The 25,926-nt window shown below is 40.2% G+C and overlaps 1 protein-coding gene across 10 annotated transcripts in view; it reads left to right on the top strand.

Annotated features, from left to right (window-relative positions):
- The window catches only part of USP28 (ubiquitin specific peptidase 28), a 63,775-nt gene extending 38,149 nt beyond the window's left edge, over positions 1-25,626 (top strand). For 2 of the 10 annotated variants that reach the window (XM_019975047.2, XM_019975046.2), the window contains exons 10-26: positions 198-346; positions 2,349-2,476; positions 5,231-5,326; positions 9,484-9,663; positions 11,975-12,195; positions 13,013-13,083; positions 13,936-14,164; positions 16,155-16,349; positions 16,939-17,078; positions 17,236-17,421; positions 18,390-18,485; positions 19,178-19,356; positions 19,453-19,531; positions 20,938-21,017; positions 21,551-21,674; positions 23,098-23,293; positions 24,401-25,626. In XM_019975047.2, coding sequence (XP_019830606.2) covers positions 198-346; positions 2,349-2,476; positions 5,231-5,326; positions 9,484-9,663; positions 11,975-12,195; positions 13,013-13,083; positions 13,936-14,164; positions 16,155-16,349; positions 16,939-17,078; positions 17,236-17,421; positions 18,390-18,485; positions 19,178-19,356; positions 19,453-19,531; positions 20,938-21,017; positions 21,551-21,674; positions 23,098-23,293; positions 24,401-24,576 — 2,525 coding nt within the window. In that variant the 3' untranslated portion in view covers positions 24,577-25,626. Of the gene's footprint in view, positions 1-197; positions 347-383; positions 690-2,348; positions 2,477-5,230; positions 5,327-9,483; positions 9,664-11,974; positions 12,196-13,012; positions 13,084-13,935; positions 14,165-16,154; positions 16,350-16,938; positions 17,079-17,235; positions 17,422-18,389; positions 18,486-19,177; positions 19,357-19,452; positions 19,532-20,937; positions 21,018-21,550; positions 21,675-23,097; positions 23,294-24,400 lie in introns of those variants that run through there. The other 8 variants (XM_070803453.1, XM_070803452.1, XM_019975050.2 and 5 more) reach the window with 6 other exon arrangements.
- The last annotated feature ends 300 nt before the right edge of the window (positions 25,627-25,926 follow it).

Genomic DNA, 25,926 nt, shown 5'->3' with positions numbered 1-25,926 from the left:
TTGTCTTTCTTTTTTATGAGGTTAGCAGTTGTCAGTGATCTGTGAATGGATCCACTGGTTCATCAAGGCCATGTATACTTCTAACCTGATTTCAGCAAATTGCTGAATTAAGAAGATACTGTTTCTGTGGTGCCAGGAAAAAAGCTTTAGAAAGCAGTAGTGATGCCTTTAAAAAAGCAATCTGTCTCTTTGCCTAGGAAAGCCCTTTTGTAACAATGAGACCTTCGGCCAGTATCCCCTTCAGGTAAACGGTTATCGTAACTTAGACGAATGTTTAGAAGGGGCCATGGTGGAGGGTGACATTGAGCTGCTTCCTTCCGATCATTCAGTGAAGTACGGACAAGAGGTGAGTTGGATATTTTTGCTTTTGCCAATGACAAAGCCAGTTAAATAGGACTGAGCTTTTGGGCAGGCTGTTTTCACATCATGTATTAAATAACTTTTTACACTTAGCAGGACTTGTACTAGTCTGAAGTGTCTCATGAGTTGGTAAGAGTAGTGAGTCTTAGTGTTTGATAATTAAATTCTTGTATAATTTGAGTTAATCATATAAAGGTTGTATGCTGCCTCTGATGTTTTAAGTATGATCAAGTTTCTCTCTTTCTGTTGAAGCCCACCTGTACCTGAGTAGGGAGAACCCACTGCCTCCATATTTTCGGAGGGTAAAAGTAGAGTGATTAATTCCTATGGTATGCCATTTAGAATATCTTCCCTATTATAGTATTTACTGTTCTCAGTTGTAAATTCTGCCTTTTCTTTAAATTTTTTTAAATTTAAGATTCATTTATTTGTTTTTGTGGGTTGGAAAGAAAGGGGGAAGGTGAAGGACGGGTAAGGGTAATTAATATCTCAACATTCCCATTGGGTTAAGAATTAGTGAGTTATATTGTAGCATAATTGCCAGCACCACACAGCTTGAATTATTCTCCTTTCATCATACATTTTGAAACAGAATTGTGCTTTTTATGAGTCCAGTCCAGTAATTACTTAAAAGAGGAGGAAAATCTTTCTTGAATTTAACAGGGAGCCTGACATGAGCCTTGTCAAAGTACATTAGCTGTAGAGCAGTGTTAGAACGGGGAGAGAACTGTTGCCTCCCTGGCTTTTCAAGGAGCGTGTTGATTCCTGATTGGGAGGCATACCATCTGTGTCATCTGTACAGAGCTGACGCATGCTCTTACAAAAGAGAAAGAGTGTTTATTCACAACTTGGACCTCTGGAGACTTTTATTCAAGAATCAGACCTCTCTATTAAAAAAAATAGATGGAGAAGGCAATGGCACCCCACTCCAGTACTCTTGCCTGGAAAATCCCACGGACGGAGGAGCCTGGTGGGCTGCAGTCCATGGGGTTGCGAAGAGTCGGACACGACTGAGCGACTTCCCTTTCACTTTTCCCTTTCATGCATTGGAGAAGGAAATAGCAACCGCTCCAGTGTTCTTGCCTGAAGAATCCCAGGGACGGGGGAGCCTGGTGGGCTGCCATCTGTGGGGTTGCACAGAGTCAAACACGACTGAAGTGACTTAGAAACAGTGCCTGTTTAGATTTAGCTCTGAGGAGGTCAGGCAGACTGTCTGGTTCACCTCATGCCAATAAGGGTACGTGGAGGGAATATAGCTATTTGCATCTTTGGTAAAGGGAACATTTTAAAGTTATTGGTATGAACCTCTGCCACACAGGTGAATTGAACAGAAATGCCTTTCCTGGTTTAGTCTTTCCTCATCTATGATCAGTGACAGTTGAGATCTTTTTTTAATAACTCAGTACTTTTCTTGAAACTCAAGGTAACTTAATAGGTTGATTTGACAAAGTGCTTTGTGATATCCATAAATTCTTGGAATTCACAGATTTTTTTCAGAACCCTCAGAATCATGAGGCTATTTCAAATTTTGTTTTTAGTAGTAAAGGGGATTCAAATTGTGTGTGAATAAGTAGTATAGAGGATGTGTACACGTATTAGTCTTTTTAGACAATTTTGAATTTGTTGGTTGGGCTAGCTATTTTCTCCAGGTTTTAAGCTTCTTAAATGCTGATGATGTAGTGAATGATATGTAGATTTTTGGTGCAGTTCACATATTTAAAGGTCATTATTTCTGATGATGATAGTTGAATTAAAATGTTGTTCACTGGCTTGTAAGTTCGGGGTCTTGAGGGGCGTTTAACCATATTCTGTAAGAAGGCATGATTCTGTGTGGGTGTTTTAACTATTTGGGGTTAAAAAAAAATTTCAGTATGAGTTTGATTTGAATATAAATTCTATACCAAAAGAGAGTCTAATGAGGGATAGTTTAAATCTGGCTATTGCTGTTTCCTAAACTTTTATCTCCTGTATTTCTACTCTTGATTTAGCGTTGGTTTACAAAGCTACCTCCAGTGTTGACCTTTGAACTCTCAAGATTTGAGTTCAATCAGTCCCTGGGTCAGCCAGAGAAAATTCACAATAAGCTTGAATTTCCTCAGATCATTTATATGGACAGGTGAGTTCTGTGGTTGATTGTCTTCTTGATGTGCTGTAGCAGAAGTAAGTTAATGTAATATCCATAGTACTCTTCTGGAGGTCTTGATAATATGCAAATTTGGATTCAGTGGATCTAGGTGGGGGCCCAAGAGTTTGCCTTTTTAAGAAGTTCTCAGGGTGATGCTATTTTCTGATCTCTGGACCACAATTTGAGTAGCTAGGCTTTAGGTGAAAGCTCTGCTCTCTGCAATGATGAACAGTATGTGGAGTAGCTGCCGTGTATTTCTTTCTCATCTGAATACTATTTGTATTCCTGAAAAAAATACTAGACAGACTGACAGAATTTTAAGTCTGTTTTATCAACATATAGTTTACATACAAAGAAATGTTACCATTCTTAAGTGTACAGCCAATGAGTTTTGATGAATATATGCAGTCAAGTAACCACTGCCACAGTCAAGATACAGAATATTTCCATCACCCATGCCCTTTACAGTCAGTCCCTTCCCTCTACCCTCAGGCAACCACTGACTTATTCTCTGGCCCTCTAGTTTTGTCATTTATAAAGTGTTGCAATTAGGGACATTAATATTCATTATGCACCCTGTTGTGGTCATCATCTTTCACTTAGAATAATGTTTTTGGAATTCATGTGTGTTGTTGCATGTATCAGTGATTTCTTTCTTAATATTGAGTGGTATTGCATTGTATGGACATACCACAATATTTTTTCCATTAACTAGTTTAGGGACATTTCAGATGTGTCCAGTTTTAGGCTATTATGAATATGAATTTTCACATAAAAGTTTTGGTGTGGCTTTTAGTGCTTCTGGGTAAGATACCTGGAAGTGAGATTTCTGGTTGTTGTATGAAAAGTATGTTTTTAACTTTATAAGAAATTTCTAAACTGTTCTCTAAAGTGGCTATACAATTTTGTGTTTCTGTCAGCAGGGTATGAAAGCTACATTTGCTCTAAGTCCTCACCAGTATTTGGAATTATCAGTCTTTAAAATTTTAGCCATTCTGTTGGGTTTATTGGGGCTTTTCTTGGTGGCTCAGATGGTAAAGAATCCACCTGCAATGCGAAAGACCTGGATTCAATCCCTGAGTTGGGAAGATCCCCTGGAGAAGGGAATGGCTAGCACCCACTCCAGTATTCTGGCCTGGAGAACTCCATGCACAAAGGAGCCTAGCGGGCTAGTCCATGGAGTCGCAGAGAGTCAGAAATGACTGAGTGACTTTCATTTTCACTGTTCATTGGGTTTATAGGGATATCTTTATTTTTCTTTTGACTTGTATTTCCATGGTAATGACACTGAGCATCTTTTTGTGTGCGTAATTAATGGTCATTTATATGTTTTCTTAGGGGAGGTGTCTTCTGTCCACTTTTTAGTTTGGTTGATTGTGTTCATACTGAGTTGTAAGACTTCTTTATATATTTTAGATATGAATATAAATCTATCTTTGTCTCTTCCATTTCTTTACTAGTATTTTTAGAAGAGCAGGAGTTTTTAGTTTTGATGAAGTCTAATATATCAGTTGCCCTTTTTGTATTCTAAATAAGAAATCTTCCAACGCAGGGTCACAAAGGTCTTTGATACTTTTTTTCTAGAAATTTTGTGACCTTTACTCTTATGTTCATGTCTATGACCATTTAGAGTTTATTTTCATATATGGTATGTGGTAAGGGGATATTTTTGTAGGAGGCAGTCAGGCAGCATGTGGATATCCAGATATATCAGCATCATTTGTTTAAACAGCTCCCTTTTCCCCACTGAATTACCTTGATACTTTTTAAAAAAATTAGTTGGACTTACATTTGTGGGTTTTTTTCTGGAGGTTTTATTCTATCTGTTGTGTAATCTTATGCCGGTGCCACACTCTCTTAGTTACTGTGATTTTATTATAAATCTTGACATCAGATAGTATGAATCTCCTACTGTGTTACTGTTTTTTTTTGTTTTTTTTTTTTTAAATGTGTTGGCTATTCTCAGTTCATTTCTATCTAAGTATTAAAATCATCTTGTCAAAAGCCCTGGTAGCTACTGGGATTCTAATTGGGACTGTGTTGAATGTATAGATCAATTTGGGGAAATTGACATTTTAGCAATTTTTAGTCCTCTAGTCCATGAGCATGGTATAGCTTCTTTTATCCAACTGTTTGTTAATTTCTCTCAGCAGTGATTTATAATTTTTTTTGTGTATAGTTCTTACACATATCTGGTTGTTTATTCCTAAATAATTATTGCCTTTGACGTTATAAGGCTTTGGAAAAAATGTACTTTTCATTTGTCCTTTACAGGTATATAGAAATGCAATAGATTTTTTTTCCTCTTTCTTTTTTAATTGACTTTGTGTCTTTTGGCATTACTAATAAATTCAGTTATTAGTTCTGATACATTTTTGTAGATTCCTTGAGATTTCCTATGTACATGATCCTGTTATCTGCAAATGAAGGCAGTTTTACTTCCTTTTCTATCTATATGACTTTTATTTCTTTTTTTTCACCTTATTGCACTGACTATGCCTCCAGTAAAAACATTGAATAGAAGAGGCAAGAGTGGTCCTTCTTGGATTGTTCCTTATCTTAGAGGGGAAGACTTTTAGTCTTTCATCATTAAATATGATATTAGCTCTGTATTTTCATCGAGCTAACATAGAACTAACCCTGTGTCTGATTAAGGTAGTTTCCTTGAATCCAAAGTTTGCTGAAACTTTGTGTTATTAATGTTTTTAAATATAAATTGTGTTTGTGGGATTATTATTTGCTTAGGTATATGTACAGGAGCAAAGAGCTTGTTCGAAGTAAGCGAGATTGTATTCGAAAACTCAAAGAAGAAATAAAAATTCTGCAGCAAAAACTGGAAAGGTGAGTCATAGACACCTTTGTACTTAGAATGGGGTATTAAAATTGGATAATTTGCTTTTATCTAAAAATTAATTGTGAGTTTAAGTATTAACTAATATATTTTATAAAATGGATAAGGAAAATGTGAAACAGTCTTTAAGATGGGCAGTGGTGGTCCCAGGACACCTTTGACCCAAGTCACATGGTGAGTTATTGACAGTGTACTGAAGAGAAGCCAAGTTCTGATTTCATAGCTCTTTACTTTTTCTGCTCTCCTTGCCATCTTGTTCACAAACACAGGAGAGGTAACTATCACAAAACTCTAATCCCTTTGTCTTGAGAAAGCAGTTTTTGAAGTGCCTGGTGAAGGTAAAACAAGTCAGCAGTGCTGACTCAAAGAGAGGGCTTGTATTTTTGACACATACGAAGTCCTTTCTCCTGCGGAGAAATCATTGTTCATCTGTTCTTGCTGACTGCTTTTGTGAAGTCACCCTATGACTTCCTAAGAAGGAATCAGTGTAACTTCTCTCTAGTCAGAGACTATTAGTTTAGAAAGGAGATTCCATACAATGTCAGTGGCTTTTTTTTTTTTGCCTTTATCTGCTTACTATTTTTGCTGCTACCACTACTCCGTCTCTGACTGCTTCATTGCTAGCTCAGTGATTTCCCTGAGAGGCAAACCCCGCTATACCAGCCTGAGAAAGACCCTGCACCTCTGGGTGCCACTTCCCAGCTCCCTCCCTCTCACTTAGGAAGAATTTACCCAAGACTTGTTATGATCCATCATCTCGTTGTCTTAATAGACTTAAGCTGGAAATTGAGTCCTCAGATACTCTTGGAAGTGGTTTACAGGACTTTATACCTATAGCAATATTTTACTTTAAAAGTTTGAGTGTTGCTTTATAAGATTGGAAAGTTATAATTGTTTTCATACAACATACCTGGTATATTGGATGTATTTTAGCTGAAAAATACTCAATTTGCCAGTAACCAGCTAGGCATTCTGACTTATTTAGATTTTAAATAGCGTACAGGAGTATTTTCTGTAGTATGAATACGACTTTCTTTTTAAAATAAAGTGACTTAAATTTTTGGATAATTTTACTTGGGAAATTACTTTTGAAAAATTGCTTGTCTATGTGTGACACAGTTCTGGGAATCTTGGCAAGGAACTTGCTAATGGATACCATTAGGTAGTAGAACTGAGGTGGGAATGGATGGCTTTTATGGTTTGTTTTACCCTTGTTTGAATTTGAGTTTTCTTACCAGGTGTATGTATTACTTTTATTATTTAAAAAAAAAAGTTCACCATTTCTTCTGTAAAAGTATCTTGATATCATATTAAAAATAAGATTTCTTGTGTACAGTGTAGACATCTTTTTTGAAACCACTTTCATTCTAATTCTACTGAATTAATACAGTGTATGTAGGAATTCATTAGAAGAACAGGAAAATGATTATGTCTTAGAATTGAAGATAAGTTTCTCAAAGAAAATTTGTTCCTGAAATTTTGTATAAATATCATGTTAAAATACAACAAACCTGGAAAGAGTTAGAGATGAAAAATGATGGCTTAAAATCTTATGACAGATTATCAGTGCTGCAATTCTAGAAAGATGTTTCCTTTGGTCCAAGGCAGTCGTGTACTAATAAATTCTTTCAACAAACAGCGCTTAAGAAGACATTTACCATGTCTGTGGGATAGACAAGGAGTTCAGAGATGGGAGATGTTCCTTCAGTGTTCAAGGGAATGACATGCTGAAAGAAGACCATGGAGAAAATAGATCTTGAAAGATCAGTCAAGTTTAGATAAGTTGATAGCTGAAAGTAAGCCAAAGATACAGATCTAAAGACCAGAAACAGTTATTTAAAGTTCCTCTAGCTTTATATATTCAATATCCTTTTCTTTGAAAGCCAAAACTCTCTGTGGCAGGCACATCCACAGGAGAAATCATTCTGATTCTCTTTTAAATTAGAGAGGATGAAGTGTCTTTGCTACATATCCTCTAACATGTGGTTGATTTTGAGTTGCATTTTATTTTATTTTTCATTTCATAATGTCCTTTTTGATATAGAAACAGACAGTTTTACTTCTCCCTAGTTCTGTGGCTGTTTCTTTCACTTTAGTTAAAGAAGAAAAATGTGATTCTCTCCTTTTGTAAATGGAATCCCAGAATTATAGTTTACCTATACCAGTAAGTCAACTTATGTACCATTTAGATTCTCTACTGCAGTGAACTGTAGAATTCACTAAAGTAAATCTCTTTTCTTAGTGTAACATGTGTTAGTAATGGCAGAACTTTGGGTATTACTAAAATAATTAGTTATTTTGATTACATACCAAAGACATTTGTTATTTACTGATTCCAAAGAAATCTTCAGTAATTTATGCCTGGTCTGCACTGTTAAATGAGTACGTGAATCATAGTGTACATAGGACTTAAACTCTGACCTTTGTCAACACCTACTTCCCATTTCCAGCTTTCTCTCTCTCATTTTTCCTAATTACAGATTACTTGATCTAAAACGCAGCAAAGAAAAAAAACCTTGGGTACATTGGATTGGTACAAAAGTATTTGTGGTTTCAGACCCTGAATTTTAAATCAGTATAACTAGGCTCAAACACATCTTTATTAATCAAAGTAGGAACCATTACAATCAACACATTTTTGCCAACGAGAAAAAAGTACGCTTATTCCCGTAACATAAAAATCTGTACCTTCAGATTCGATGAACTCTTGGAAAGCATTTCCTGCATCCTGCTGGTTGTGGAAGCATTTTCCCTGCAAAATGTTGTTGAGATGCTTGAAGAAGTGGTTGTCAGTTGGCGAGAGGTCAGGTGAATATGGCAGATGAGGCAAAACTTTGTAGCCCAGTTTGTTCAGCCTTTGAAGCGTTGTTTGTGTGACGTTTGGTTGGGCGTTGTCATGGAGAAGAATTGGGCCCATTCTGTTGACCAGTGCTGGCTGCAGGCGTTGCACTTTTCAGTTCATCTTACCCATTTGCTGAACATACTTCTCAGATGTAATGGTTTCACTGGGATTCAGAAAGCTATAGTGGATCAGACTGGCAGCAGACCACCAGTGACCATGACCTTTTTTGGTGCAAGTTTGGCTTTGGAAAGTGCTTTGGAGCTGCTTCTCTGTCCAGCCACTGAGCTGGTTGTCGCTGGTTGTCATGTATAATCCACTTTTTGTTGCACATCACAAACCGTAGGAAATGGTTTGTTGTGTAGAATAAGAGAAGATGACACTTGAGAGTAACAAGTTTTTTGATTTTCAGTCAGCTCATGAGGGTACCCACTTTCTGAGCTTTTTTACCTTTTTAATTTGTTTCAAATGCCAAACAATCATCGAATGGTCAACACTGAGTTCTTGGGCAGCTTACCCTGTAGTTGTAAGAGGATCAGCTTCAGTGATCCTCTCAATTGGTCATTGTCAACTTCTGGTGACCGGCCACTATGTCCTTCATCTTTCAGGCTCTGGTCTCCTTTGCCAGACTTCTAGAACCACCACTGCATTGTACATTCGTTAGAAATTCCTGGGCCAAAGGCATTGTTGATGTTGTGAGTTGTCTCAGCTGCTCTATGACCCATTTTGAACTCGAATAAGAAAATCGCTTGAATTTGCTTTCTGACTAACATCATTTCCATAGTTTAAAACACATATAAAATAAACAACAAGTAATAAGCCATTAGCAAAAAAACATAAAGCAAGAAATGCACATTACAATGTATAACATAACCACGTTTATTTAAGAATATATTCCAACATCAAATGGCAAATTTCAGCAACTCAAAACTGCAATTACTTTTGCACCAACCTGATAGTTCAACAGCATTATTTTCAGATTTGAGTAATGATAATATATCTCTCTTCCTTTAAAAAATAGAGTTTACTTTGATGAGTAGAGCCTAAATGTGATTTGAATTAAGAGAAAGCACCATTGGTGTGACTTTGAATAGGAGCCCACCTGAAATGCTTTCTGTCAAGTGTAAAGATTCAGATTGTTGTCAGTTTTCACTTTCGTAGTTAGAAAACTTTTGCTCTATAGATTAATATATTAAATATTGTATAGCCTTTAGGGATAAGCCTTTCCGTTGACTCTCCATATAATAATGTAGCGAGCCTGAAAGAACAAGATGTTGGCACTAGAGTACCATTTTCTCTGCCTCGTAGGTATGTGAAGTATGGCTCGGGCCCAGCCCGGTTCCCACTTCCGGACATGTTGAAATACGTGATTGAATTTGCTAGTACAAAACCTGCCTCAGAGAGCTCTGCATCTCAAAGTGATGCGTGCATGACAGAACCACTTTCTTCAGCACACTGCCTGACTTCTGACCTGACATCCAAGGAAAGGTAACAGAAACAAGTTTTAAAATAGTATATATTGGTGATTTTGGCTTACTCTGAGCTGTGTGCCACGTCTCCACCCGACAAACACTCGCCCCATGAGAGCTCACGGGCCACGAGCTCTTTGTCTTTCAGGGAAGGGTTTTGCCACTTGAGTGAGTTGTTCGTAATTATTCCCACTCATGTATTCGTCTCACCCAAGGGATAGTTGGGATTATTACAGAGACGTCTTGAACTGTCTGGAACAGTGTTCATTCTCTGCCAGGCCCACCTGGCTCGGAGTTTGCTATAAGCTAACTGCCATGAAAGGCCTTGCCCAGAGGAAAAGTTAGCCACTGATTTTCTAAAACATGGCATTCACTCTGCTGTGAAGGAGTCTGCACGTCTAAGTAAACACCAAGCAAAGGGAAACTTACTTACAAGTAGAAAATTAGAATAAGAGAAAGAACTGGCTAGAAATTGAAGAGGACAACCTCCAGCGGCTTATCCAGCGAAGAGACAGAGAGGCCATGGCACGCGAGCCTTGGTTCTCTTCTGGCTCAGCTGTGCAGCAGCCTTTGTGGTCTGGAGGAGCCAGTGGGGCCAGCTCGGATCAAATGTGATCTGTGTGCCCTGGCTAGCAAAAACACTAGAGCCTATAGAAGAGTTTAGACTTTTTTATGTTTTTAAAAGAAACCCAATCATTCCTTTGCCGCCCCTCCCACACACACACGTGTTACTATTCATTCATTCACGTGTGTGCAGAGTGCCTGTTTGGATAGAACATACCAAATGGTAATAGCAGTTATCTCTAGGAGATGGCGCTAGGCACGGGGTGGAGGGAGGGTTCCTTTACTTTTGTACTCTACTTAGGTGTGTGTTTGGATTTTTGTAGACTGTTTTCATGTCCTTTGTAAAATATAAATGATTTTAATTTTTAAAAAGTGGTTTTATCTGTTTAATAATATGAAATGATACTGACTGATATTAGATTTTAAAGGTATCTGTGTGTGTATGTGTGTAATCTTTTTTGAGATTGAGACATTTCCTCTTTTGCTTACATTGGCTTTGTTTTCCCATATTTATAGGTCCTCAGGGAAAAGAGGTTTGCTCTGTTATTTTGTATATGGGAGAGAGGCAGGGAGGAAGGGGAGTGAGAGTTTAAGTCAGAGCTGGGAAGTTTATGTTCTTCAGTTTTGGTGTGAAACAGAAACCTAAGAACCGTTAGATTTGTTTGTATTCCTGCTGATTTGTCTGTGTACAGTTTTTTTGGCGGTAGTTAATTAGTAGATAAATTAACAGTTACTTTACATACATTATTCTCAGTTTATAACAATGATGTAAAGTGGTTGACATCCACCTCTTTCAGCTGAGGTGTTAGATTCCTTACCCGAGGCTGCTACCGTCTCCTTGGGTGTTTAGCTGAGATGCGGTGGAGCTGGAGTTGTCTGCCTGTAAGTTCTGCACCCTGTGCCTTCCCAGAGCGCCACCTAGTTTGCGTTCCTGCGTGCTGGGTATACAGCTGATGCTATTTTTCTTCTGTGTATTTTGTTCCTGGATCCACCTGTCCATCTCACTTTGGTCAGTTACATCTTGGAAACACAATAGTTGATCCCTTAACTACTCCACTCCCCATCTCCTCTTTTCCATGTTCCTTCTCATCCTTTCTTCTTGAGAAGAAGGTTCATTGTTACAAGTGGTTACAGAGCAGGTACCATAGACTTGTAAATTCAGGCGGATGTGAGTGTAATCCCTCCCTGTCCTTTACTAGCTGGGTGAACTTGGGAACACTGCTTTATTTCTCTGAATCTTAGGTTTGAAAGTTGGTAAAATAGGAATGGTGATAGTACCTGCCTCATCAGCTGCTGCTGCTGCTGCTGATGCCTGTAAAGGAAAGGTTTGGCTCAGTAACTTTATAGAGTAAACACTCACTAAATTGTAGCTGTGCTTTCCCACAGAGCAGCTTGCTTTACAGAGTGCATTAATTTAGGCAAAGACGTATTTTGGAAATGGAGGAGAAAATGGCAACCTGCTCCTGTATTCTTGCCTGGGAAACCCCACGAACAGAGGAGCCAGGCAGGCTACAGTCCATGCATGTATGCTAAGTCGCCTCAGTTATATCCGACCAATTCTTCGTGACCGTATAGACTGTAGCCCACCAGGCTCCTCTGTCCATGGGATGCTCCAGGCAGGAATACTGGAGTGGGTTGCCATGCCCTCCTCCAGAGCTATAGTCCATGAGGTCCCAAAGAGTTGGACATGATTTAGCGACTGAGCACACACGCGTAGTTCGGAAATTATCATCTGAGCATTTTTTTTTTTTTTAATCTTCCTTCAGTACAAGTGAAGAGAGCACGTCTCAGGAAGCTGAAGGAACCTTTTCTTCCTCTGAAGATTCTGTACGCAAGTCTAGGATGGCAGAGCAGCCACTTAAACCTCCCCGTTCTTCCGTGGAAATGCCCGCACACCCAGCTCCTCGAACAGTCACAGATGAGGAGATAAACTTTGTTAAGACCTGCCTGCAGAGGTGGAGGAACGAGATTGAACAGGATATACAAGGTTGGCTCTTTCTGCTTGTCAGAGGGTTACTCTTTGCCTTTTCTGTTTGTGTGAATACATGGAAATTAGGCATCTGGAGATACATCCTGTCATGGCCATGGATTCTGTTGAATTGAGGAATTTGACCTCTTTGGTACTTTTTGTTGCCTGTGAGATTACACTTTGTAATGTGTAATTACAATGAGTGTCAGACACTTTGCGTTAGTAATATAACCATGAAAAGTTCTTCCCTAGATTCCTTCCTCAAATTTTCTGGGAATTCCTGGGTATCTTGGACACACAACGCCACTCACCTTAGAGAATTTTCTGCGTCTGCTGGATTTCTTTTCCCATAGTTTATCTGAACTCTGACTTCAGTTGACCCAAACTTAGAATTGCAGTTTCCTGAATTTCCACTTTAAAAATGTTTTCTACATACAGTATGCTTTATTGACAGTTAAGGAGGCAAAGAATATTTGATTAATGCATGCAGTGTAAAATCACATTATTCAGTATTTTGTTCCTAAAATCCTTTGGTCTTGTCTTGTTTCTCGTCCTCCCCTTCTTTCTCCTTTTATCTAGGAGCAATAAATAAGTAAATGATACAAATCTAGATTCCTCTCTAGTTTTTTTTTAGAAATCTTAATGTAGTTATATTAAACTATAAGCCTTTGTAACCTAAAGGACTAGCTGCTTTAAAACTGCATGCTTCCTTATGGTTCATAGAAGCTGAAAGGGTGAAAACCTCAGGTACAGAGAAGCTGTAGTCTTTGCAGAGCTAAAGCTGCATGTGTGACGTGGGATGAAATCATTATAACTGAGTTTTCTTTTTTAACAGACTTAAAGAACAGTATTGCAAGCACTACCCAGACTATTGAGCAGATGTACTGTGATCCTCTCCTCCGTCAGGTAGAATGAAAATTGATGGGAAGTAGTCAAGGCATGTTCTAATGGTGCTAATGGGATACAGACAGAGAAGTTGATGGTTTTCTTTGAAACTGAATGGAAACTTCCCTAAGATATAAAAATCAATTTTGGAAAGAAATATGTATTATTCTATATTTTAGGCTAAAAAAAAGCAGCGTATCTTCCTTCTACCACCAACAGGATGTAAAATGTAGTTGTCTTGAGTTTGCCACATGGTATTTTTTCCATGTATTGGAAAGATTTGTTGTTAAATATTAATAAAATTTCTCATAAAATGGTAATTAAGCAGTACAGTGGAGGAAACCTGACCAGGGACTGGTTCCCCATCCTTTGTAAAGTACCATGATCCTTCATGATCCTTCATTTAGCAGTATGATTTTTAACCTTTATGTCTCTCTTAATTCCAAAAGATAGGTAGGCATGCTAGAAATTCTTACTTTCCACATATGTTTTTATTTAGAATAACATTCTGGGCATAGACGGGAAAGAGGCTGCAGTTAGGGGACTGCCCTCCACGGGCTTCTGTGTAAACGAGGGACTGTGGGAGGAGAACCCTGTTTCTAGGGTCACGGGAAACCGTAGTTACGCACCACGTGAATCTTGGGTGTTGACCATTTTCTCTTTTCTATTCTTTAAAAAAATTTACTGTGTTTTTTTTAGTTCATCTTGAATCAACAAGATGTTTTGTTGATGTGAACCCTACATCAAACACATGTGTAAATGGGCAGTTTTCTTAGGTCTTATGGTTGGGTACACTTTGGAATTTTCGTCACGTAAACCCCTGTCGGATGACTTTGCTTTAACCTAACACGGGGAACGCTTTCTGACTTGCAGGTGCCTTATCGCTTGCACGCAGTCCTCGTTCACGAAGGACAGGCAAACGCGGGGCACTACTGGGCCTACGTCTATAATCAGCCGCGACAAGTCTGGCTCAAGTACAACGACATCTCTGTTACTGAGTCTTCCTGGGAAGAACTTGAAAGAGATTCCTATGGGGGCCAGAGAAATGTTAGTGCTTACTGCCTGATGTATATTAACGACAAGCTGCCCCACTTCAATGCAGGTAAAAATACTATAAGCAGAGGCCAGGCTAGGGGAGATTTTGTACTTCTCAGGGAAGGGAACAGTCTTGTAGTTTAAAAAAAAAAAAAACAACTCGGATTTATTAGAAAGTAATGATGTGTTTAAGAAATACAAATCATATAAAAGAGAAGAAAAAGGAAAAATAAGTTTGCTTTCCTACTTCCTTGAGCCCAACAAATATCCGTTCTTAGGCTCCTAAGGTAGTCTTCTAGAAATGTTCTGTGCAGATGCTAGGTTTTATTTATTGATATCTCATGTACACCCCATTTTTTCCCACCAAATGGGATATTTTTCCATTCTGTTTGGCATCTTTTTCACTGTTTTTCTTAGTAATCTCTATTCTTATAAATAGAACCAAGTTATTCCTATTAACAACTATAAAATAATTTCCATTGCATGGAAGATATATATATATATAATTTATTAAACCAGCCTCCTGTTGATAGACTTTTAAGCTGCCTCTAGTTTTTCCCTTTTTTAGTGACATTCTTGTGTGTGTATTTTTTGCACCTTTTGGAGAATAGCTAGATTTTACAAGTGGATTTGCCTCAGCGCTTTCAGACTTCTCCTAATACTGCTACTAATACTAACAGTAATCATAATTATCATTTATGCTGGTACTTTCCTCCTCACTGCATGCTTTCAAGCTTTATTTCTCTAATAACTTATTAACTCTTAACACGGAGGAGGCAGAGCAGAAATTCTTATCCCCCACATTTTCCAGCTGAGGTTCTGTACTTGTCATACAGCCAGTAAATATTCTGGTTCCAGATTCTGTGCTGTTTTCCATGTATATTACTCTTTCTTTCTTCTTTCACATCTGAGATCATACAAGGCGTCTTCTTTTAATATTCAAACTTCACTGTGCTGCATAAGTAAGGAAGCATACAAGGCATTTTGTCTGGGCAGCAAGTGATCTTTCTCTTGGGCTTGGTGGGTAGGGGATGGAGAGAACGCTCACTTCACAGTAACTGATCGTCCTAATTACGTGTTTGCAGTGTGAGGGCAGGAACAGCTGCTCGTGGGAGTTTCTGTACAAACGATTGTGCTGGCTGTGGGTGGTATATAGGGGCCTTGTTATAATGGGTACGGCTCATCTATAGAAATAGACAAAAAGTGGGAGCTGTCATTTACTGAAAGACTAGTTAACAGCAACCAGTATGTGGATGTGCTACTCTTCTGTAGGTTTTTATGATTTGTTTCGGTTGTAGGGTTGGAAATGAGATTGAATATGTCATTGATAGCCTTGTCATTTTTCATCATAGCCTTTAGTGAACCCCAGGTATTATTGACCTATTGATCTAACCTTTGTATCCCTTTGCTTTGTGGTAGCACTTGATTATGTGAACTTTAAGGCAGTATAAACGTCTTGGTTTTCATTTTCAACCATCTTGAGATGGATATACTTTGTTATTTAATTCAGTTTATTATTATTATTTTTTGACCACACTGTATTGCATGTGAGATCTTATTTCCCTCACCACGGATCAAACCCATGTCCCCTACAGTGGAAGCTCAGAGTCCCAACCACTGCACCACCAGGGAAGTCCTGGAGATGGATATTCTTAACAGTAATAGGGGCACTGTTTACACTGATAAAACTGTTTATCTTGAAATTTCCATTGAATCTAATGATTTTCTGAATTCCCAAGAAATGTTTGTTCTTGCTGCTTTGTCTGTGATTGGCCTCTATTCCAAATCCTCACTTGTTACCATTGATTGATTCATTTAACAAATATTCAGTGTCCCTCCCTTCCAATATGCCAGCCACTGTTACTAGGGTACCATGACTATTGGCCTGATACTGTCAGCACTTCGGACAATGGATGGGTTATGTGCGTATTTTTCATTAAAAGTAAGAAAAAAGACAAAGTGTCTTACTTTCTTTTTTTCTGGAAAGGAGCTTTGGTTTCCTTGAGACGTTTTGCTTGGTGGGACTCTGTTTTAACTGTGTCTTTGTTCTTCCTCAGAGGCGGCCCCAAATGAATTAGATCAGATGTCAGGAGAAGTAGAAGCCCTGTCTGTTGAACTTAAGCATTACATTCAGGAAGATAACTGGAGGTTTGAGCAGGAAGTGGAGGAATGGGAAGAAGAGCAGTCTTGTAAAATTCCTCAGATGGCATCTTCCACCAGCTCAGCATCACAGGACTTCTCTCCATCTCAAGGTATCTGAGCAGGCTGTTTATGCCAGTGACTTGGGAGAGTTCACGCTGCACTCCCGTAGCCAGCCCCGTGCGCATCCTTTGAGTGAGCCATGCCACGCTCTGCACAGTGTGATCAGAGTTGGTGTTGCACAGCCTGACAGCCTAGCTTGTGGCTCTAGACAGTCAGTTCTGCTGAGCAGAAGTAATAGCAGAAGGATTAGCAGCTAGCTACCTGGACTTTCACTCTGTTTAGTGCTTGCTCGTTTCCCAGGTTGCAGGAGAAACTATGGTAAGATTAATAGGTAGATTTTATGAAAACTATTCTGTAAAGTGATCTTCCTAACGGATAGTTATTTATAGGAAGCCTTTTTGCCATGAAGAAATATGATAATATTGGGAGCACATTAAACTTTACAGAGTCATCAGTGACTCCTTGCTGAAGTAGCTGTTTCTTTTAGCTACTTGTTTCTAGGGGAAATTTACATAATTTTTTCAAAAGGTGAGTTAGAAGGTGTGCACATTAAACTTTGTATCCAGTCCTGCGTGCCTTGTAGAGTGTTCTAGTGGTTTTATTACCAGATGCTGATTCGTACCTGCTGTTCTTTCTCAGAATCTTCAGTAGCCTCTTCCCACGGGGCTCGGTGCCTGTCCTCTGAGCATGCTGTGATCGTGAAGGAGCAGACTGCCCAGGCGATTGCAAACACAGCACATGCCTATGAGAACAGTGGCGTAGAAGCTGCACTGAGTGAGGTGAGAGGCCGGGAAGCCCAGAATCTGGAGGGGTGGGCTTTCGGCAATAATTGCCACAGTTTTCTCACTTTTCTGTTATTCTGTGTCTGCTGCATTTAACCAATCCCTCTTTATTTCTGTTTTTTTCTTACTCTTTCTCTCCATTCTGCTGCCACAGCTTAAGGAAGCTGAACCCAAGAAGCCCATGCCCCCGGAAACAAACCTTGCAGAGCAGTCAGAGCAGCCCCCACAGGCTCGTGACGCAGAGTCTGCTGCCCAGCCTAATGCTGAGGTCTCTGAAGTCGAGATTCCCAGTGTGGGAAGGATTCTGGTTAGATCTGATGCAGATGGATATGATGAGGAGGTACAGAGATGAGTCAGGGTCTAGCTGTCTGTTGTCAGTCTTGTATTTCCTTCTCAAGTGACTAAGCATAGCTGTGTAAGGTGTTTGGCAACAGTGTTTTCTCCTAGACACAGGTGGTGGGCGAGAGGGCCTTAGTCACACTGCTGCCAGCAGGTCTCTACTCAGACCTGTCCTTACAAGGCCACTGTGGAGTCCAGGTGGCTCAGAAAGGTAGAATTTAGTTCCATGCGTCATATCCTGAACACAAAATTGCCTTTTAAATTAGGAGTCTTTGGTAATATTAGCCCATTGCATTTCCTCCAAATATGAAAATTTCAGTTGTCTAGTGAGCAGGTCGAATGTGAGTTGACCTGGTTTTAACTCGGAAGCTCCGGGGAGGAGCTGCAGATTTCCGGGCTGTTCGCTGTCTGCCTCCTTTGCAGCTGTCACCACACACTAACAGTCCTGAATCCTGTCCTCAGGTTTCTGTGGGATGGTTTTTTTTTTAATCATTGCAAGGTTTTCACATTATAAAGTCCTATTTGTGCACCTGCTAGTTTCAGACTGTTTCAAATGTGCTGTTCACCCAGATAAAAGCTCTGAAAGACCGATGTATTTAGGATGGACACCCAAACCTCGGAACTCAGGTGGAATTCTCACCTCAGACCTTTCCCCTCTGAGAGCTGTAACTTACCTTGATTGTGTAGCAGTGCCACATCGTAGGTATTTTTAGACATACCTCTTTATTCATCTGCTAAATTAGAGAGCGTCTGTAGGAATAGCTGGTCATGGGCAAGGTCTGTGGTCGTGCAGAGGGCCAGGGGCCGCTAGTGTGGAGCGGGGTGTGCGAGCCTGCCCCTGCAGTGGCCGCTGGCTGGGGAGCACGCCGCCCCACTTCCCTGCGGCGGTCTGTTCACCTTTCTTTCACAGTCTTCTTCTGAACCCTTCTTCTCTGCTTTCTCTCTGTGTTTTGTGTCCTCTTGTGGTAGGTGATGCTGAGCCCTGCCATGCAAGGGGTCATCCTGGCCATAGCTAAAGCCCGTCAGACCTTTGACCGAGATGGGTCTGAAGCAGGGCTTATTAAGGTATCTCTGTTTTGTCTTGTCTTTTAAATTCTCATTTAATTAGGATTAAATTCTAATCCTTATACCACAGGGATCATAATCATGGGGCAGTGATTATATCAGATGCTAAAAAAATGTCTTTCATTGAAGTAAAACGTAAAACTCCCTTTGCTGCCCGGCCAACAGCCCAGCCATTCCACGGCACTGATGGCTCCTCCCCTCGTGGCAGTAGCACAGCCTCGGTGCTCAGGTCACACCTGGCCTGGAGTAACCTCCTGGTTCTTAGGAGGTGCCTATTAATAAAGCCGTGAGTGAGACCTTGCCTTTGTACTTTGGAGGCCGTGATATAAGAAAGTAGGCCATGCTTTTTAAGGTGTTTGAATAAAATTTAAGAAAAGAAATACATTTGGATTTTTAAATTTCAGGTCCTTGGTACTCAAAGATAAACGCCTGAAACAATTAAAACTTTTGTTTTTCTGAGCACTGTATGAGGAAAATGACTTTCTTGTGAGTACAGGATGTCTCTGGTGCTAGAGGAGTTTTGTTCTTTTTTGAAAGGCAAAGAGATTATAGGCTCCACTTGCCTCTGTCATTCCTCAATAAGAACTTCTTAGAAGTCTTCTTAGAGTGATGAAAACCCCCTTAGGCAGCGGTTTCTGTGTGTATAAGCCCACCGTGCCCCCTTTTCTGACTACCAGTTCTGTCTTCAATAGGCATTCCATGAAGAGTACTCCAGGCTCTATCAGCTCGCCAAGGAGACCCCCACCTCTCACAGTGATCCTCGTCTTCAGCACGTGCTCATCTACTTCTTCCAAAATGAAGCGCCTAAAAGGGTAGTAGAGCGGACCCTTCTGGAACAATTTGCCGATAAAAACCTTAGCTATGATGAAAGGTGAGAAGGGAGTACTTCGGTGAACCACCCTTCCTTCTATGTTGACTTAGTCCTCTGGAGGGGAAATGGTCATTGCTTTCTTAACTTTGTCCACAGATCGATCAGTATTATGAAGGTGGCTCAAGCAAAACTGAAGGAGATTGGTCCAGATGACATGAATATGGAAGAGTACAAGGTGAGGTCTTCTCTTTACGTCTACAAAGCAAACATATAAATTTCTAAGGCAACCCTAACAATTAAAAAACAAACAAAAAGGTAAGGAGGCCAAGCTGTTGAAACATTTGGGGCTGTCATTTATGTGTTCTTCTCGTGCGTGCTAAGTCACTTCAGTGGTGTCCAACTCTTTGTGACCGTACGGACTGTAGCCTGCCAAACTCCTCTGTCCATGGGATTCTCCAGGCAAGAATACTGGAGTGGGTTGCCATTTCCTTCTCCAATATGTTCCTCCTCGTATAGTAAATTATACATATGCACATATATATTTATAATCCAATTTGTACGACTTGTAGTAATATTAATAAACTTTATAAGCTATAAAGCAAACAATTTTATATTATCGCCAATACTCCCACCACCTTTCAAAAAAAGCTGAGTCAGAATGAATGATCTTTTCTTAACCCTTTGAATGGCCAGTTTCTTTATGCCATTCTTCTCTTCAGCTGATCAGCACTTCATTTCCCTTAAATACTCACTTTAGAGAAGGCAGTAGCACCCCACTCCAGTACTCTTGCCTGGAAAATCCCATGGACGGAGGAGCCTGGTAGGCTGCAGTCCATGGGGTCGCTAAGAGTCAGACACGACTGAGCGACTTCACTTTCACTTTTCCCTTTCATGCATTGGAGAAGGAAATGGCAACCCGCTCCAGTGTTCTTGCCTGGAGAATCCCAGGGACAGGGGAGCCTGGTGGGCTCTGTCTATGGGGTCGTACAGGGTCGGACATGACTGAAGCGACTTAGCAGCAGCCTTGTCCTAGGCAATATAATTCGTGACTTCGTGGTTTTGGTTTGCTTTAAATAATACAGTTTTCTAATATTTCTGTATTCAAAACTAAATTTTTATGCATTAAAATGCACGCTTGACTACAGATTTCCAAAAACAAAACACATCATGTAGGTACGACACTGTTGTGTGCCACCTCGGTGTGCCCTACTCATCGCCCCTGGCCCCCACCCCCCACCCCCCCAGGCAAGGTTAGTGTTGTTCCTGAGATTGGAGCGGCCTTGACCTTCTATCTTCCCTCATCTGAATGGCTTCCTCAGAACTCGGGAGGCCATTCATTCAGACCAGAGCTGAATGACTTTGGCGTGGGTGTTGGAAGTTAAGATCCGAAATTCTAAAGCTCATGTGAAGTGAATATTTCTGTTGCTCGGTGGCAGGAACAGGACATGGAAAATTAAGGTCAGCGGTAGACTTTTATCATAAATGTCCAGTACTTTATTATCTGAAAGCTTTTGTGTCTCCTGTTTTTGTGCTGGGCCATATGAGCTCCGTAAGTATTAGTACTGAGTTTGAAACTTGCTGTGGGGAAAAGGGTAGAAGTAGTTTTGGTCATAATCATGAATGGCTGTCATTCCTTTTCAGAAGTGGCATGAAGATTACAGTTTGTTTCGAAAGGTGTCTGTGTATCTGCTGACAGGCCTGGAACTCTATCAGAAAGGAAAGTAAGTGGCGACTCATGTTGCCGAGCGTACTGGTTGTGGATGCCCACCAGGAACTCTAAGGACCACAGCCCCTTCCACACCCCCACCGTGTCTCTACCTTTTTCAGTGTTCTGCTTCACGTTTGCACTGAACATCAAACATGTATCTTCATCTTTTATATAATGATAGATTTCTTGGTTGAGAGATATAATGGCCAATTTTCTTCGTGATAAATGAAAATGAACTCAGAAAATGAATTTTAGAGTCAGTGTGGACCGTAGTGAGCCTCTCGTCCACTTCCTTGTTGTAGAGTTGGGAGAAACAGAAGTCCAGGGAAGTGCCATGATTTGCCTTGAGCTTCTCGGCCAGTTTGCAGAGGAGCTGAGGCTGGCTGTGGTCTTTGGCCCTCTTTTCCACCTGCACCATGCTGCCTCCATGCTTAAGACTTTTCCATCCCTGTAGCCGGTTCCATTCTTATATTAGAGAGCGATGGGGACTAAGCCCTGGGTTTGGGAAAGGAGCACTGAGCTGTTTTTCATCGATAACTTTCTCAGGTACCAAGAAGCGCTTTCCTACCTGGTGTATGCCTACCAAAGTAATGCCACTCTGCTGATGAAGGGGCCCCAGCGGGGCGTAAAGGAGTCGGTGATCGCTTTATACCGAAGAAAATGCCTTCTGGTGTGTACTCTGTATAAAGCCTGACAATTTTTGTGTTTTATTGTATTTATTTACCTCTGTTCCTAGAAGCCAGGAAGAAATATAACATAAAACAAAAAAAACCTCCTGCAGGTTTTAGATTGTTCTAAACCCTCAAGAGTAGTTCTACATTGAAACAGATTAAGTTACTTCAGTGAACATCATTCTTCTTCCGCCCCTGATAGAAGTTAGGTGAGAACCTCATCTCCCCTTTTTGGTGCTCTTCATGTGTGCCGCATCACAGCTTATATATCACACGCCTCTCTGCTAGGTTGTGAGTTCCTTGAGCATAGACCCTCTTCTTAGTCAGCCTTTCTCTGTGCCTGGCACACAGTAAGCATATAATAAACATGTGTTTTCTATGTTCCCTAACTAATAAGCTAGTAGATGAGAAGCTTTAGTGATGTCTAAAGAGACTCCAGTTTTTAAAAGGTTTGAACCATAAGGATTGATCCTGCCATTCTGTTAACATTCTTGTCATAAACCACAGGAGATCTAGCCCGGTCGTTTTGCACTTGGCTGCTGTGTGGGAAGGCGCACCCATAGTCTGTCTGCCTCCCCAGGGGTCCCTCCAGGTGCTTGTCTTCAGAAAACTGCAGAGGCGGCTTAACCTCAGGCTAAGCTTGCATTGGGCCTCCCTGCCACCCAGCAGGATCACCCTCCACCAAGGAGCAGTCAGGCCCGCATTTCTGCCACTACCTCTCGTTAATGCCAAATGGAAGAGATTAAGTTGTGACATGTATGTATCTCAGAAGCTTCATTTTCTTATTATACTTGGATTCCTGTGTCAGTTGTAGATATGGCAGGGCACTTTGAAGCTGAAAAGGGAGCCTTGTAGATTTGATGGACCGCAAGTGCTTTTATTTTTTAAATCACCAAATAGAGATTACGTTTTGAACGTCCTGCTCAGCTGCCACAGGAAGGCAGTAATAAGGATTTGGCTTCTTTCCGTCTCTGGCTCTCAGTTCCCGGTGTGTGTCAGAATCACCTAAGGGGCTTTCACATGTTGGTGCCCAGGCCTCCTCCAGACGGTTAAACCAGTCTCCTGGTGAGGGGCCTGGGCACCACCTTGTCTTCTGCAGGTGATTTTTGATTTTTGGTGAAGAGTGAGAACCATCAAATAGGTCTTTTGATAGAAGCAGGTGTTAAATATGACCTTGACTTATAAGTTTAGGCCACTTGGTAAGAGGCTTTGCTGCATTCGGATCACCTTGGGGGCATTTAAAGAAAAAAATCCCAGTGCCTAGGTCAGCCAAATACCAATCAAAGCAGCATGAGTGTGTTAGGGTATCTGTGGTTTTTAAGGATCCCGGGCAATTCCAATGTACAGTGAAGTTTGGGAACTACTTGTTTAAATATTTGTCTTCTTTTTGAGACTTTTTTCCCCACTGTTTTTTATCCATAGGAGCTGAATGCCAAAGCAGCTTCTCTCTTTGAAACAAATGATGAGCACTCTGTAACAGAGGGTATTAATGTGATGAATGAGCTGATCATTCCCTGTATTCACCTTATCATTAATAATGACATCTCCAAGGATGACCTGGATGCCATTGAGGTCATGAGAAACCACTGGTGCTCTTACCTTGGGCAGGATATCGCAGGTGTGTTGTTTGTTGCCATTGCTAATAATTTCTAAGACCTCTGAGAGTTCTAGAAATGACAGTTGGACTCTGTAGCACTGGTTGTCAAACCTTTTTAAGGGATTGGAATCCCCGAGCATATAAATGCATGAAAATTACATCTGTTGTATTGAAACAAGGAACAGGACCCTGAAGCCCTGTCCTTAGCCTCCCCTTACCTCCTCTTTGGTTGCTGAATCACCTCCACAGCTAGCCACACAGCTCTATTTGGAAAAAAATATCACTGTGCTCCAGCAATGTTAGACTGCTGTTACTTTTCCATCTGCCAAAATCTGAACTTGAACTTTGTAGTTTAAATATTAAAAAAAACCTGTTTATGCAGCTTGATTACCTGTCAGTGCCATAATTAAATTTTCCTGTGACTTGAAGTTGCAAGACATAAACATTTTATTAACTATGATGCCTTCAAGGTTAATAAATTAGTAAATGGGATGTTTGTGCCTGTCCAAAGCATTTTGGAGAGAGAGCCTAAAACTAGATATTTTTAGGCGAGTTTAGTTGACTTAGAAAGTTGTTATGTATCCTAATATGAAGCCTCTTTGTTGCTCACTGATGTAAAGATATTCTGGTGATTTGTCAAAGTGTTCAAGTTTATGATATTTATTGAAAAAATCTATAATAATTAGTAGCTAAGAATTTCATTTTAATGTTTTCAGTTTTTGTTTAAACTGTGTGTGATGTTATAGCTTTACTTAATGCCATGTACACACTGGTATATTTTAATTGAAGGATAAGACCAGCGTTATCTTTATGGCAGTAGTATGTTCACAGCACATTATATTTATGGTACTTTCTCAAATTTTAAAGGATGATTGATTAGAAGACATGTCCATAATGAAGTGAATATATAGTGTTATCCTGCCGCATGTCAGATGCCTTAAAACAATGACCTAAAACTCTGCTATAGTCGGCAAATAGGTCTTTGCTCTTGATTTGGCCTGAAGGAATCGTCATTTGTCATTAGCTGGCCAGAATAATGCTTTGAACTTGGAGGTTGTTGCAGACTTACTAGTTTTAACTCAAGAGATTTATTTAGCTGTATACTAACCATCTATTTTCCCTCCACAGAAAATCTGCAGCTGTGCTTAGGGGAGTTTCTACCCAGACTTCTAGATCCTTCTGCAGAAATCATTGTCTTAAAGGAGCCTCCAACTATTCGGCCCAATTCTCCCTATGACCTTTGTAGCCGATTTGCAGCTGTCATGGAGTCAATTCAAGGAGTGTCAGCTGTGACAGTGAAATAAGCCCCCACGTGTTCAAGACCCAGCCTGGTCTTTGGTTGACCGTCTGTTGCACAGAAGTCTGTTGTCACAGTGTTTACCCTGGGAAAGGGATTAGGTGGGAAAGTGAGACTCAGATCAAGATCCTAACTATGCTGTGTGTGTAAAGAAGGGTTGAAAATAAAACTGCACTTTTTAGGTACAGAATCATAGAAGCAATTTCACGAAAAAAGGCAGGAACCAGTGTATTAAGGCATTGATTTGTGGCAGAAGCCCTGAAATGTCTCTTGTCCCTGCAAGACAGCCTGGGTTTTTCTGAGCCTCAGAGTATCCTTCAGGCATCAGTATTTTTGACAGCAGACTAAAAGGGTGATTCATCAGGACCTGAACTGTATGAACAGCTACTCGTTATTTTATCAGATACAGATGACATTAAAAAAAATTAGCTGCAAGGGAGGAGATGAAAAAATGGGTTGTTGCCCGGCTCTTGACAGGAGATGAAAAAAATAGGTTGTTGATGAGCCACCACCCTTTCACATGTGGGTAGAACATAAGGTCATGTGGCAGTAAGAGGCTGAAAAGTCAAAAGAAGGCTGCCTCTCCTTTCTTCCTTCTATTTTATTTTATATTTTTAAATAAACCAGAAAACCTCATACTCAGTCCCGAGTGAAAGAAAGGAGAAAGCATTAAGGACATCAGATGGAAGAGCAGCATTGTGAAACTTGACTAAAGATCACATTTTCAGAGTTGTTAACTATTTAAAGGTAAATTTTTCTAGCATCTGAAAATGGCTAAAACACATGGCTAAGGCTGCTGCTGGTCCAGAAGAACATTTTGACACCCCACCCCCTTTTTTCCTTTTAAAAAGTAGGGGATGTGGGTTTGTAAAAAAAAATATATATATGTATATGTAGAGAGAGAAATACCCCGTTGACCATTTTTAGAAGGCTCCAGATTGGGTATTGTGTTTTAACCAAATTTTAAAGATTACCAGGGGAATTGTGGGAGGGTCAAAGACTTGTTACAACTATGCAGATTTTATAAATGTGCAATAAAAGTATTTGTTTTACCTTTGGTATGCAGTATGGCCTTTGTTTATATATGTTCTATTTTGGAAATGGATGGACTCAGTAAGCATTTCTCATGTTTCAGTTTTTCTTCTTACAGAGAAAAGAGCAGATTAAAGGGTTAAGAAGCTTGATGGGAATGAAAAGTGTCAACTAAAAATAGTCACAACCTGAAAGCAGAGAGAGGTTTTATTCGGTGGGAATTTTTAGAACTTCAAGCCTGGGAGGCAGCCTCTCAAGTAGCCCCGAGAAACTGCTCCAAGGAGGCGACGGGGAAAGGAGTCAGGTTATATAGAAGTTTGTACCA

The sequence above is a fragment of the Bos indicus genome, chromosome 15, assembly GCF_029378745.1.
Source record: "Bos indicus isolate NIAB-ARS_2022 breed Sahiwal x Tharparkar chromosome 15, NIAB-ARS_B.indTharparkar_mat_pri_1.0, whole genome shotgun sequence".
Taxonomy (NCBI): domain Eukaryota; kingdom Metazoa; phylum Chordata; class Mammalia; order Artiodactyla; family Bovidae; genus Bos; species Bos indicus.
Note: the sequence above shows the minus strand (reverse complement) of the source record. Positions and strands in the feature narration are given on the sequence as shown.